Source organism: Heteronotia binoei, chromosome 14 (assembly GCF_032191835.1).
Source record: "Heteronotia binoei isolate CCM8104 ecotype False Entrance Well chromosome 14, APGP_CSIRO_Hbin_v1, whole genome shotgun sequence".
NCBI classification, from domain to species: domain Eukaryota; kingdom Metazoa; phylum Chordata; class Lepidosauria; order Squamata; family Gekkonidae; genus Heteronotia; species Heteronotia binoei.
In genome coordinates this window covers 67,812,699-67,826,273 of record NC_083236.1, presented here as the reverse complement: position 1 = coordinate 67,826,273, position 13,575 = coordinate 67,812,699, and the positions used below count along the sequence as shown (strand labels likewise).

Genomic DNA, 13,575 nt, shown 5'->3' with positions numbered 1-13,575 from the left:
CTTTCCCCCCTGCTGCTTCCCACACCAAAGAGGCGGAGGCTGGGAGGAGAAGGCGGCGGGACATGATGTGAGCTATCTTGCCCTCACCAGACTGCTGTCAGTTCCAAACGGAGCAGCCAGCAGAATGATCCAGCTCCAAAGGAAAGCACATTCTTCAGCCTACTTATCCTTTGATCTTGGCACCATATAGACACGAGCTGGTCACAACAGTTAGAATGCAACAGCACATACTCCTCTTTATATACCACCTCTCACTGTGTGTCGCTCCAACAACATACCTGGGTGATCTGGGTTCAGGTCCTCCACAGCAATCTGAACCACATCAGCTAAGTCCTGTTCTGTCATCATTCAGAATCAGGCAGCGGCAACGAGCTGTCAATGCATGCAAATGTAAATCTGCAAAATATAAGATAAAACTTTTGTTAAAATTACACTCTGGATACAGTACAGTAGAGCCAGTTTGGTGTAGTGATTACGTGTGCAGACTCTTATCTGGAAAAACCAGGTTTGATATCCCACTCCTCCACTTGCAGCTGCTGGAATGGACTTGGGCCAGCCAGAGCTCTCTTATCCGGGAGAACTGGGTTTGATTCCCCCCTCCTCCACTTGCAGCTGCTGGAATGGCCTTGGGTCAGCCATAGCTCTCTTATCTGGGAGAACCGGGTTTGATTCCCCACTCTTCCACTTGCAGCTGCTGGAATGGCCTTGGGTCAGCCATAGCTCTGGCAGAGGTTGTCCTTGGAAGGGCAGCTGCTGTGAGAGCTCTCTCAGCCCCACCCACCTCACAGGGTGTCTGTTGTGAGGGGAGGAAGATAAAGGAGATTGTAAGCCACTCTGAGTCTCTGATTCAGAGAGAAGGGCGGGGTATAAATCTGCAATTCCTCTTCACCACATGCCACGCTGCAGGCAATTTATGAGCTTTTTGGAAAACTACTGCAATGGAAGCTCGTCTGATGGAAAATATACACTTGATCCTCATGACGCAGGTTTTCGCTGCAGTCGCCACCCCTGACAAGAAGGAAAGCCAGGTAAAGACAGGTTGCTTACCTGTAACTGTAGATCTTCGAGTGGTCATCTGTGCATTCACACTCATGGGATAGTGCGCCTGCGCCGATCCCCGAATCGGTATCTGAAAAAGCCCGGGATTTTTCCGCGCTCGGCGCCAATGAGCATGCGCAAGCGACCCACTGCGCATGCCCACCAGCGCCCGCGCGGCAATCCCGCCAGTTCCTCCCTGACCGCTGAAAGCCCCTTTACTGAAGAGAGACCGTCAGCAGCGGGGAAGGAGGGCGGGTAGTGTGAATGCACAGATGACCACTCGAAGATCTACAGTTACAGGTAAGCAACCTGTCTATCTTCTTCGTGGTCTCTGTGCCTCACACTCATGGGAGATTAGCAAGCAAAGCATACCTGGAGGCGGGAAGACGGTCAGCCTGAAGAAACAGCTTGCAACACCGCAGCTCCCAACCGAGTCCTCTGCTGAGCATGCACGTCCAGCGCGTAGTGCTTCATGAAGGCATGCGGAGAAGACCAGGTAGCCGCCTTGCAGACATCGGAAAGGGACACACCCTTCAGGAATGCCACCGACGTGGCCATCGCCCTTGTGGAGTGTCCACGAACAGGTCCAGGTAGAGGCTTCTTAGCCAACAAATAACAAAGTCTGATCGTCTCAGTGAGCCATTTGGACAGTCTCTGAGAAGAAATTTTGGACCCTAACTTTGGGGCAGAGTAGGAAACAAAAAGTTGATTGTCCTTACGAAAACCACGTGAACGGTTTAGATAAAACAGGAGGGCACGCTTAACATCTAACGCGTGCAGTCTGCGTTCCTCATCCGAGGAAGGGCTAGGGTAAAAGGTGGGCAACCAAACCTCTAAGTTAAGGTGAAACTGGGAAACCACTTTCGGGAGAAAAGTAATGTCTGGGGCCAGAGAGACCCCAGCCTCTCTAAAGGCAAGGTATGGGTAGTCACACCGCATCGCTGTGAGCTCCCCTGCACGACGTGCCGAAGTGATGGCAACTAAAAATGCAGTCTTCCAAGACAAAAGTTGCAAGGAACATGTCGCCATAGGCTCAAAGGGGCGACGAGTCAACTTGTCCAGGACCAAAGTCAAATCCCACAGCTGTGGAGGGGATCTAGACGGGGGATGAAGGCGGAACAATCCCTTCATAAATCTCTTGGACTGCGGGTGAGCAAAGACAGAGTAACCCTCAACTGAATCATGAAAAGCAGAAATAGCTGCTAGATAGACCTTAATGGATGAGAATACCAGCCCCTCATCCACCAAGGACAAAAGAAACTCAAAAACTGTGGGCAGCCCAACAGTGTCAGGTGACATTGGAGAGTCAACCACAAAGTCACTGAACTTTTTCCACTTCCTCTCGTAAGAGGCACGGGTGGAAGGTTTCCTGCTACTCTGGAGCACTTGTTGAACCCTGGTGGAGAAGTCTAGTGGTCGATGAACCACGCTGTCAGCTTCAGGTGCGGCACGTTGTGATGGAGCACGTGCCCTCCCTGGGCCGACAACAGGTCCGGTTCTGCCGGGAACTGGTAAAAGGTCCCCCTCGACTGCTGGAGCAGAATCGAGAACCAGCCCTGACGGGGCCACCACGGGGTCACCAGAATGCAACGTGGCTTCTCCTGCACTAACTTGTGGACCACCCTCGTTAGCAAAGGTAAGGGCGGGAACATGTACAGGAACCAGCCCTCCCACCGAAGTAGAAGTCCGTCTCCCAAGGAAGCCGGATCCGCACCTCCCCTGGCACAGAACAATGGGCACTTCTTGTTCTGCGCTGTGGCGAAAGCATCCAGCTGTGGGTAGCCCCAGAGTTGGAACACCGGCTCTAGGAACCTCCATTGCAGTTCCCATTCGTGTGGGGAGGCTCCACCCCTGCTGAGAGAGTCCGCCTGTATGTTGAGGACCCCCGGCAGATGTGTAGCTTTTACAAAAATGTCCCACTGGAGACACTCCTCCCAGAGATCCATCGCCAGTGAGCATAGCCTGCGAGACACTGTCCCCCCCTGTCTGTTTATATAGCACAGGGCAGTGGTATTGTCCGTAAGCAATGCCACAGTCTGTCCCACCAGCAGTGGACGGAACGATCGAAGGGCAAAGTGAACTGCTAGCAGTTCTAGGTAGTTTATATGGCACCGGCTCAGTTTCGGTGGCCACTTGCCTCCCACACACAGCTCCTCCAGGTGGGCTCCCCACCCCCACATGGAGGCATCGGTAGCGATGGTTACTGTAGGGGTCGGCAGATGAAAAGGGGCCCCTTGACGGATGTTGCTCTCTGTTCCCCACCATTGCAGGGAGCGGAGAGTCCCGGGTGGAATGGTGAACCTCTTTCGAGGTAAGTCTCTGAGAGGCCGAAAGTGGCGCAAGAACCAAATCTGTAGGCCTCTCATGTGCAGTCTTGCGAAACGTAGCACGCTTGTCGTCGCGGCCATCAACCCCAGCATCCGCTGGAGCTGCTGAGCCGTGCCCCACCGCCGCCTTTGAAGTAGCTGCACCAGATTGATGATGTCCTTCGCTCTCTGCGAAGGGAGGAATGCTCGATGTTGTTGAGTGTCCAACAGAGCCCCTATGAATTGAACTGTCTTTGAGGGAGTGAGATGGGATTTCTCCAGGTTGACTTGCAGCCCCAGGGTGCCAAGAAGACGCAGAGTGGTAGCGATGTGGGTTGTTAGACTCTCCCTCGACTTCGCCACAAGAAGCCAGTCGTCGATGTATGGGAAGACAACGACTCCCTGCAGACGAAGATGGGCAGCCACCACACTCATCAGCTTCGTGAACACCCGAGGAGCAGTAGACAGTCCAAACGGCAGGGCCCTGAATTGGAAGTGACGAGCACCCACTGCAAACCGTAGGAAACGCCTGAACGCGGGATGGATGCTGACATGAAAATAAGCATCCTTGAGGTCCAGGGTCGCCATCCAGTCTCCCTGATTGATGAGGGGCAGGATTGTTTGCAGCGTAGCCATTCTGAACTTCTGGTACAGAATAAATTTGTTCAGACTCCGAAGGTCCATGATAGGCCTTAGGCCCCCGTCCCTTTTGGGAACCAGAAAGTACCGGGAGTAGAAGCCTCCCGTCCTGGCCTCCGGTGGAACTACCTCTATGGCTTGTTTCTGTAGGAGGTTGTTCACCTCCGCCAGCAGAGGTGGGGAAGGGGGAGTGGTGACTACCACGGACTGGTTTGGAGTCTGAACAAACTCTATTTTGTAGCCCTCTTCTATGATGGACAGAGCCCACCTGTCTGTGGAGATCAACTCCCAGGCAGGCAGGAAAGGGCGTAGGCGGATGGATGAATTCCCAACGGGGACGACGACGCGTGCTTGGAAGAAGTCAAACCCCCTGCTTCTGGGAGCGAACCCCCTTCGACTTGCTGGGCAGTTGTGATCCATAACGGTTCCTGCCGTTACCCGAGTAGGGTGATCGCTCGGACTGGGCAGGGCGAGGACGCCATTGCTCCGGAGAGAACTTCTGATAAGGCTTCTTGGTCCAGGGTTTGGACCATTGCTTGGATTTGGAAGCCTTAGGAGCAGATTGGACACCCAAGTTCTTAGAGGTTTTGACACTCTTGTCGAACTCTTGCAGCGCCGAGTCAGTTGTGGTGCTGAAGAGCCCGTCACCCTCAAACGGCAGATCTTCGATGAAGGTCTTAGTGTCCTGGTGGAGCGTGGTAGACCTGAGCCAGGAGTGCCGTCGAATACAGACTGCAGACGTAATCTGTTTGGCCGAGGCTTCAACCATATGTTTTGCTGCGGCCAGTTGTTGTCTGGCCACAGCGAGACCTTCTTTTTGTAGCCTGGTTGCAGCAGCCCTCTTTTCCTCAGTTAACGAGGAAAGGAAGGGGGAAAGTTGTTCCCACACGGCATACTGATATCTAGCCATGCAGGCGGCATAGTTAGACACCTTTATGCCGAGTGCCCCCGCGGAGTAGACCTTGCGGCCCATTCCATCAATCTTCCTCCCTTCTTTGTCCGGTGGGGAGGAGTGGACCTTCCTTGCCTTCGAAGAGGAGGAAACGACCACCGAGTTCGGGCGCGGATGGGTGAACAAGAACTCAGCCCCAGTCTCTTGGACCCTATACATATGGTCCAGCCGTTTCGATGAGACTGGCGTCGAGGAGGGTCGCGCCCAAGGCTCTTTGACCACCTGGAGGATCACCTTGGTCACTGGCAGGGCAACCGCAGTGGATGTGTTCCTTTGCATTATATCGAACACATTGTCGTCCACTACTGGCTCCGGTTGCGTCACAGGCAGCTTGAGGGTGGCGGCAATCCGCTTCACGAGGTCCCCATAGGACTTCAGATCCTCCGACGGCGAGATCGGGAGATCCTCGGCCGTCTGGGAACCCGGTGAAGGCTCCAATCCCTGAACTTCACTCTCCGACTCCGACGACGAGGAGTCCTTGTGTGTGGAGTGCTCCGAGAGCATCGGGGTCGATTCTCGCGGTGGAAGGATCGGTGGTCTTCGATCCACATCTACCGGAACCAACTGTCGATCCGGGGGAACCGACGCCGACGCAGAGGCCTTCCGAGACCGATGGGATACCCTCGACACCGATGAAAATTGGGATGCTTGCTCCCAATCGTGGTAGTCGTCCGGGTACCAACGACAGGTCTCGTACCGGGAGTAGGGAGGCTGCCACCTGCGTTGCTCCCACGGTGGTATCGGGAAGCGTTGAGGAGGATAGAATGTGTCTCGCCTGACTCGGGGCTTGAATGGTGGGTCGATCACCGGTGCCGACGCATCAACCTCCGAGGTCGATTCGCTTTCGGAGCGACGACGGGAGCCCGAAGACGAAGACCGTTGGGTTAAGTCGATTTCCGGCTCTTGTTCCGACGCCGACAGGCGCTGCTGGGCTGGGCTACGGCGCGGAGGCGTCCGAGGTTTTTTCGGAGGTTTTGTCGACGTCGATGTCGACGCACCGCCCGATGGGGAAGGAGTGCGGGGTCGCTTTCGCTTCTCCTTCGACTTCGCCTTTTTCGGAGGTCGGGTCCCCGAGTCCTCCTGGCGCTTTTTAGCGGGCGTATCCACCGAGCCCTCAAGGGAACGTTTCGTGGAGCCACGCTCTTCCGGCGAGTCCAAAGTCCGTATCGGAGCCGCACCGGCCGATGCGAGCTCCAGGGCCGGGGTTTCGGACGACTTCGGTGCCGATACCTCCATCGGTCGATGGGGTGTAAGCGCCGATTCGATCAGTGCCGCAGATAATCGAGCCGCCCGGTTCTTCCTCGTCTGCTTCGAAAAGCGGAGACAATGCGGACACGAGTCTACTCGGTGGGCCTCTCCCAGGCACAGTAGACACAGGGAATGACCGTCTGGAGGGGCGATCTTCTTCCCACACGCACGACAGCGTTTGAAAAACCCCCAGCGACTTTCCATAGAAAGTAGCCGCAAAAAAACTCCCCAGAACAATCTGAGAGAGAAAAAGAGGAGTGGGGGAAAAGCGCGGGCGAAGCGCCCCGAAGGGCCGTCCGGCGGGCGAACACAAAACGCTTTTTTTTTTTTTTTTTCCTAACTAACTAACAACTATGAACTACAACTAACTACTAAACAACAACGGTAAACGGGCTAGAACGAGAAGAAAAGGCAAAGCCAAAAAACTTCTCACCGACCGGGGAAACGGAAAGGTAAACCTCTCAGCGCAGCGGTCAGAAAGGAACTGGCGGGATTGCCGCGCGGGCGCTGGTGGGCATGCGCAGTGGGTCGCTTGCGCATGCTCATTGGCGCCGAGCGCGGAAAAATCCCGGGCTTTTTCAGATACCGATTCGGGGATCGGCGCAGGCGCACTATCCCATGAGTGTGAGGCACAGAGACCACGAAGAAGATCTGACACCACACACACACACGCACACACACACACACACACACAAGATGACACAACACCTCTGGTTTTGTCCTCAGTCACAAAACGCTGAAACAGTTTAGAAAAATCAACTGTGCTCTTGCAGACCCGCTCGGGCGTCATCTTCAGAGGTCCTTTGCAGTGTGCTGCCCCTCCCGCCCCCGAAGAATAATAGACGGATAGGCAAAAGAGTTTCCAAAAGAGCTACGATAGTGAAATGTCCTCCCAAAAAGCGGAACAGCCCATTCGTGTTTGTGCCGCAAAAGTGCCTGAACAGATTCCTCTTGGAGAGACCCTCTGGTGGCAAGTATACCATGCTCCCTTTCAGCTGCCGCAGTTTCTAGACTGAGGGCTTGATTTTATTGCTAAGAATGTGGTTTTAAACAGGGCTTTTTTTTGAAGAAAAAGCCCAGAAGGAACTCAATTGCATAACAGGCCACACCCCTGACATCAATTGTTTCACACAGGGCTTTTTCGTAGAAAAAGCCCAGCAGGAACTTATTCGCATGTTAGGCCATGCCCCCTGATGTCAAGCCAGCCGGAACTGTGTTCCTGTGCATTCCTGCACCAAAAAAAAGCCCTGGTTTTAAGATGTGGGAGGCTCTTCATAGCATATTTGGGTCAGACTGCTTTTTAGCTGCTATCATTTCCTATTGTGGGGGTGGGGTTCAGGTTACAGTAACACACTTTGAGGGTTTACAAAGGCCAGAAAATTGGAAGAGAGAGGAGAGACAGACAGACATCCCTTTTATTCATAAGTAAACACTGAAGGAAGGTGGACCTGTCTTTTTATCCTTTTTCAACCACTTACGCTGTAAGCACAGCCAATGGGGCACTGCAATCCTAAGCACAGTCACACCCTACCAAAGCCACTGAAGTTAGTGGGCTTAGAAGGCTGTAAGTATGAAGGATTGAACTGACAGGAACATGAAAATAATGACTACTATACAGAAAATACTGTGAGAGGTGCATAAACAGCTGTACAGAGATGGGTTCTCTCCACCACTTCAATGACATTAGTGGGCATGGTTATTTGCCAGCTTGATTGGGGTTCCACTGCCCCCAGCATCCCACAGAGATCCCCTGGCTCGCACAGGGAGTCCCCTTGACTATTCTGCCTTTGGGCAAGGATACAGAGAGATGGTTGCCTCCACTTCTGAGATGCACCAAAGCCCAAGCCACTTCGAGAAGTGCTACAATGCACTCCTTTGGAACGTGGCTTTTAATGACCACAGTCAAAGGTGCAAAGGGATGGAGGCATTAATAGGATTATTCTTTTTATTGTTCATGTATAAGAGCACAATCTGGCCAGTTTTAAGCACTTTCTGGGCTCCACTGATTCTGATGGGAAAGACAAGAGTTAAGCACATGGAAATCAATGGGATTTAGAAGTGCTTACATTTGGCAGTTCTTAGCAGCCTAATTTAGTCTTGACTTCTTTTTTTGTACTGTAAGTCATATGGAGCCTGAATAACAAGGGGGAGGGATTAAATAACTCCATATAAGAAACGATGGATTCTTACAGGTTCTCTTTGTCAGCACAAAATGAGATCTGGAAAACTTCTCGGGTTTGAACTAAATCAGGTTTCTGTCTTTGGTCTCCGGAGTTTTCCACAATTCAGCTCCTGCAAGATTCCGTTCCAGTCCCAGCCCTCCACGCTGGTTCTAGAGCCAAACATTTTTCAGCACCGTCCCTCCGGAGTTCCTTGTCAGGGATTGTTAGAGGTCTTAATAAAGGAAATCTCTAGACTCCAAAAGCCGAATTAAAATCACTGGAGCAATCCACATCTGCATTTCCCACAGTTAGGGAAAGAGAGAGAGAAGAGAACTCAGCCTGATCTTTTGGGGGGGGGAAATACCTAGAGAAAACGATACTGGCAAAATAAATCCAAAGGTTGCCAGGGGGAATGGCCATTTATCATTAACCCTCGGCACTGAATCAAAACCAACTACTCATGACTGTTTCCCCTTTTTCCTGTCTTCCGCTTGAATACAGGAATGCAATTAAAAAAGGCAGGTGAAGCACCACTGAAACGCACACACCACAACATTAGTGGGGTCTCCGGGCCAGCCAAGGCAGCAGCTGCTCCGTGCAACAAGTATGCATTCCAAATTCTTCCAAATGAGGACACCACACAGTATCGGAGCTGTTTACTCAAAACACTTCTGCTGCCAAGAGAGATTCATTTGAAATTCGGATCGCCGTGAAAACTTACAATGATTGCATTCGCCGTGGCAGGCTGCCCCAAGGAACCTGGCAAGAGATTTAGGGCATGTGGTTGCCATTTCTATCATTTTGGCAAATTAAGTTTGCCATTTCTCAGAAGTCCTGGGAACGGGCCAGTCTTAACATAATAAAACAGCTGTGCTAGGATTACTGTTTCATAATGTCACTAACTGCAAACACTATTGAAAGCCCAGCCCTTTGCTCGAAGGAAGGAATGTTTCAACCCATCCGTGGCATTGAAAATAAGGACAAACCCAGGCAAAAAAAATCTACTCAGGAAAAAAAATCATTCATTTGCAGATTTCATATAAATTAAGATGGTGAGGGGTCTGGAGACCAAGTCCTAGGAAGAAAGGTTGAAGGAGATGGGCATGTTTAGCCTGGAGAGGAGGCGGCTGAGAGGTGATAGGATCACCATCTTCAAGTACTTGAAGGGCTGTCATATAGAGGATGGGGTGGATTTGTTTTCTGTGGTCTCAGAAGGTGGGACCAGAACCAATGTGTTGAAATTAAATCTGAAGAGTTTCCAGCTCAACATGGGGAAGAACACCCTAACCATTAGAGCGGTTCCTCAGTGGAACAGGCTTCCTGGGGAGGTGATGGGCTCTCCTTCCTTGGAGGTTTTTGAACAGAGGCTAGATGGCCATCTGACAGCAATGAGGATCCTGTGAATTTAGGGGGAGGTGTTTGTGAGTTTCCTGCGTTGTACAGGGGGTTGGACTACATGACCCTGGAGGTCACTTCCAACTCTATGATTAAGCCATGTTGGATCAAGCCAATGGCCCATCCAGTTCAACACTCTGTGTCACACAGTGGCCAAAAAAACCAAGTGCCATCAAGAGGTTCACCAGCGGGGCTAGAAGCCCTTCCACTGTACCCCCCACCCCAAGCACAAGAATACAGAGCATCACGGCCCCAGACAGAGAGTTCCAACGATAAGCTTCTATTATTCTAATCTAATCTAACCCCAACTTAACGCCTAGGCACCATGGAGATTGCTGGGCACCATGGAGATGGAGATCGCTGCTGTGTTTCTGCCACCTACTCACATCTTCCCCAAAATACCTCTTCTCCAAAACAATGAGACAGACCACTCTGACTGGCAGCCAGGTTAGGGTTGCCAATCCCCAGTTGGGGGCAAGGGATCCCCTGGTTTGGAGGCCCTCCCCCCGCCTCAGGGTTAGCACACCCTGGTCCCCATAGGGTATAATGAGAATCTATTTGGGGGCATCTGGGGCTTGGGGGGAGGGCTGTTGTTTGAGGTAGAGGCCCCGAATTTTCAGCACAGCACCACCAAAAACTCACCAAGCTCAGCTCTAAAATAAATAAATGAAACGGCAGCCTCTATGGCTCAGACCTGTGGATACTGTAACATCTGATCACGGCACGGAGGGATCTGAAATATTGATCAACCCTGAATAGGGCTAGTTGTGCCTCAAAAGCTCTCTCACTTTGCAAACTCAACTACAAAAACATTCCGTCTAGCTGGAACGAAGCAACACGACCCGAGCGTTTCAACATCTTCATCCAAAAATCTGCACTCAAAGCCTGTCACTCATTCTAAATGGAGACACTTGTAAAGACACAAGGAACCCCTCCCCCAATATCTGAAGTGTAATATTTGGCTCTTCTCATCACTCGATGTGCCTTCCGAATCATTTTTCCTCCATCACGCATGTCTTTTGGTACTGTAGTATTTTCTTTCCAAAACACACGTCCCTTGCCAGTATTCGAAAACCTTTTGACGAGTTCAAGCTCGTAAATCCAGCAAAAACTTATGAACGTGCTAACACAGAGTCGTCACGGCAACCGGCTGTCCTTCCTCGGCCACTTCTATCCTTTGGTAGCCCGTTGGCCCTGCGTCCGACTCTGATGCTAGCGGCTAGCAATGCGCTTTCCCAAACCTTCTTCACCTCTGCGATTTGTTTTAACTTTACAAACCCTGGACTTGGCTCCCACCTCTGGCCCCGTTGGCAGCGACATCTGAGTCATCGCGGCCCGTCCGCTGCTCCCTAACCGATTACATCATACGTCAACATACTGTAACATTGATTAAGAAGACGAACGTAATAAGAAGCAGCCCAAGAGTGAGAGGAGGTCAATCGCGCTGTAAGCAGGAGTCATGCCAATTTCCCCCCCGGGGGGCCGGGGGCGCCAGTTTTAAAGCTAGAGTTAGCCAGGATGCGAAACCTCAAAAGGACTCCAGTTGGAACAAGAAGCTTCGTACTGTGCCAGCCACGAAGAGAACCTCAACACGGAGAGATCTAACATTATCAGAGGGATGGGCAAGGGGAATAGGAAGAAGCCAGCCGTTAGCTTTTTACTCACCCCCCCCCTTCTCATTTAATATATCTGCTCTTCTGCCTTCGAGAAAGAAATGCTATTTCACAATTCTTGGCACACGGGCTGGGGGGGGGGGGGGGATCCCTTGAACCCCATCCTGGATCACCCCGGATCTTTAAAATGTGATCCTGGTACTCAAACACTGCTGATGTTTTCTCCATTTCTTGTTGTTCACAAATACTGGACGTGGGCTCTCAGGAATGTAAACCCTGGAGAGCCTGGCAGGAACTCATTTGCATATAAGGCCACACCCCCTGACACCAAGCCAGCCGGAAATGCGTGCCTGCTCAAAAAAAAAAAAGCCCTGACCTCCTTTATCTTCTCCCCCTGCCACAACAGACACCCTGTGAGGTGGGTGGGGCTGAGAGGGCTCTCACAGAAGGTTCCCTTTCAAGGACAACTACTGCAAGAGCTATGGCTGACCTAAGGCCATTCCAGCAGCTGCAAGTGGGGGAGGGGGGAATCAAACTCGGTTCTCCCAGATAAGAGTCCGCACACTTAACCACTACACCAAACTTGCTCTTTCAACCACCCTTTAAAGGACAACCTCTGCCAGAGCTATGGCTGACCCAAGGCCATTTCAGCAGCTGCAAGTGGAGAAGTGGGGAAGCAAACCCGGATCTCCCAGATAAGAGTCTGCGCACTTAACCACTACACCAAACCTGCTCTTTCAACCACCCTTTCAAGGACAACTGCTGCCAGAGCTATGGCTGACCCAAGGCCATTCCAGCAGCTGCAAGTGGAGAAGTGGGGAATCAAACCCGGATCTTCCAGATAAGAATCCGCACACTTATCCACTACACCAAACTTGCTCTTTCAACCACCCTTTCAAGGACAACCTCTGCCAGAGCTATGGCTGACCCAAGGCCATTTCAGCAGCTGCAAGTGGAGGAGTGGGAAATCAAACCCAGTTCTCCCACATAAGAGTCTGCACACTTAACCACTACACCGAACTGGCTCTTTCAGCCACCCTTTCAAGGACAACCTCTGCCAGAGCTCTGGCTGACCCAAGGCCATTCCAGCAGCTGCAAGTGGAGGAGTGGGGAATCAAACCCGGTTCTCCCAGATAAGAGTCTGCACTCTTAACCACTACACCAAACTGAGGCACACTTAACTACTACTTCAACCTGAGGCATAGTATCCCCTCCCCAGATGGAGGGGGTGGTTGCAGTGGGTTCAGGTATCAAGCTAGCATTGCCAAGTCCAACTCAAGAAATATCTGGGGACCTTGGGGGTGGAGCCAGGGCAAGGTTGCAACAAGCACAACTGAACTCCAAAGGGAATTCTGGCCATCACATTTAAAGGGACCGCACACCTTTTAAATGCCTTCCCTGCATTGGAAATCATGAAGGATAGGAGCACCTTCTTAGGAGGCTCATAGAACTGGACCCCCTAGTCCAATCCTTTTGAAACTTGGAGGGTATTTTAGGGAGAGGCATTGGATGCTATGCTGAAAATTTGGCACCTCTACCACAAAAAACAGGGGCCCCCAGAGCCCCAGATACCTGCGGAACAATTTTCCATTGGGAATCGGTCTCCATAGAGAACAATGGAGTGCCCAGCAGGCATTTTCCTTCCTCTCCCCCCCCACCCCGCTTTCCGATGGTCCTGAAGCAGGGGGAGGGCCTCCAAACAGGGGGATCCCCTGCCCCCACCTGGGGATTGGCAACCCTATATCAAGCTCACCAGCCCACCTGCCCACTCGCTGGAGATTACTGGTGAACCTAGAAGAAGTCAGAATCTTTTAGTCTATTTCACACAGCGTCGACCAACATACTTTTAAAAGGACCTATTAAGCAGCAATACCTCTTGGCCTTTCGGGCAGAAACATATGTGCCTTGTTTCTGCTTCTCTGCTAAAGAGCAACCCATCTCAGTCCTGTGTGGAAATCAAAAGAGGCACATGACCCTCCTGCTAGCTGGCGAAGAAGCCTTTGCGCTCTCATTCCCACACCGTGCAGAAATTCACGAAACCTCAGCACGAGCCTCCGAATGCATGTATTACTGGCCAATGAAAAAGTGCCAGAAACTAGGCTCTCAAAAAAAACCAAAGGGATGTCAGCGGGTCAAATGCTTGCCTTGATAACCTTCCATACAAATCCCTGACTACTGAAGAATGAGATGTTCCACGCATGCAAACCATCGAGTGCGCTGGG

General features: G+C 51.7%; 1 protein-coding gene across 2 annotated transcripts in view; it reads right to left on the bottom strand.

Moving 5' to 3' along the window:
• Positions 1–13,575, bottom strand: part of BANP (BTG3 associated nuclear protein) — a 303,621-nt gene that overhangs the window by 271,735 nt on the left and 18,311 nt on the right. For both annotated transcript variants that reach the window (XM_060253627.1, XM_060253628.1), the window contains exon 2: positions 279–396. In XM_060253627.1, coding sequence (XP_060109610.1) covers positions 279–348 — 70 coding nt within the window. In that variant the 5' untranslated portion in view covers positions 349–396. The remainder of the gene's footprint in view (positions 1–278; positions 397–13,575) is intronic.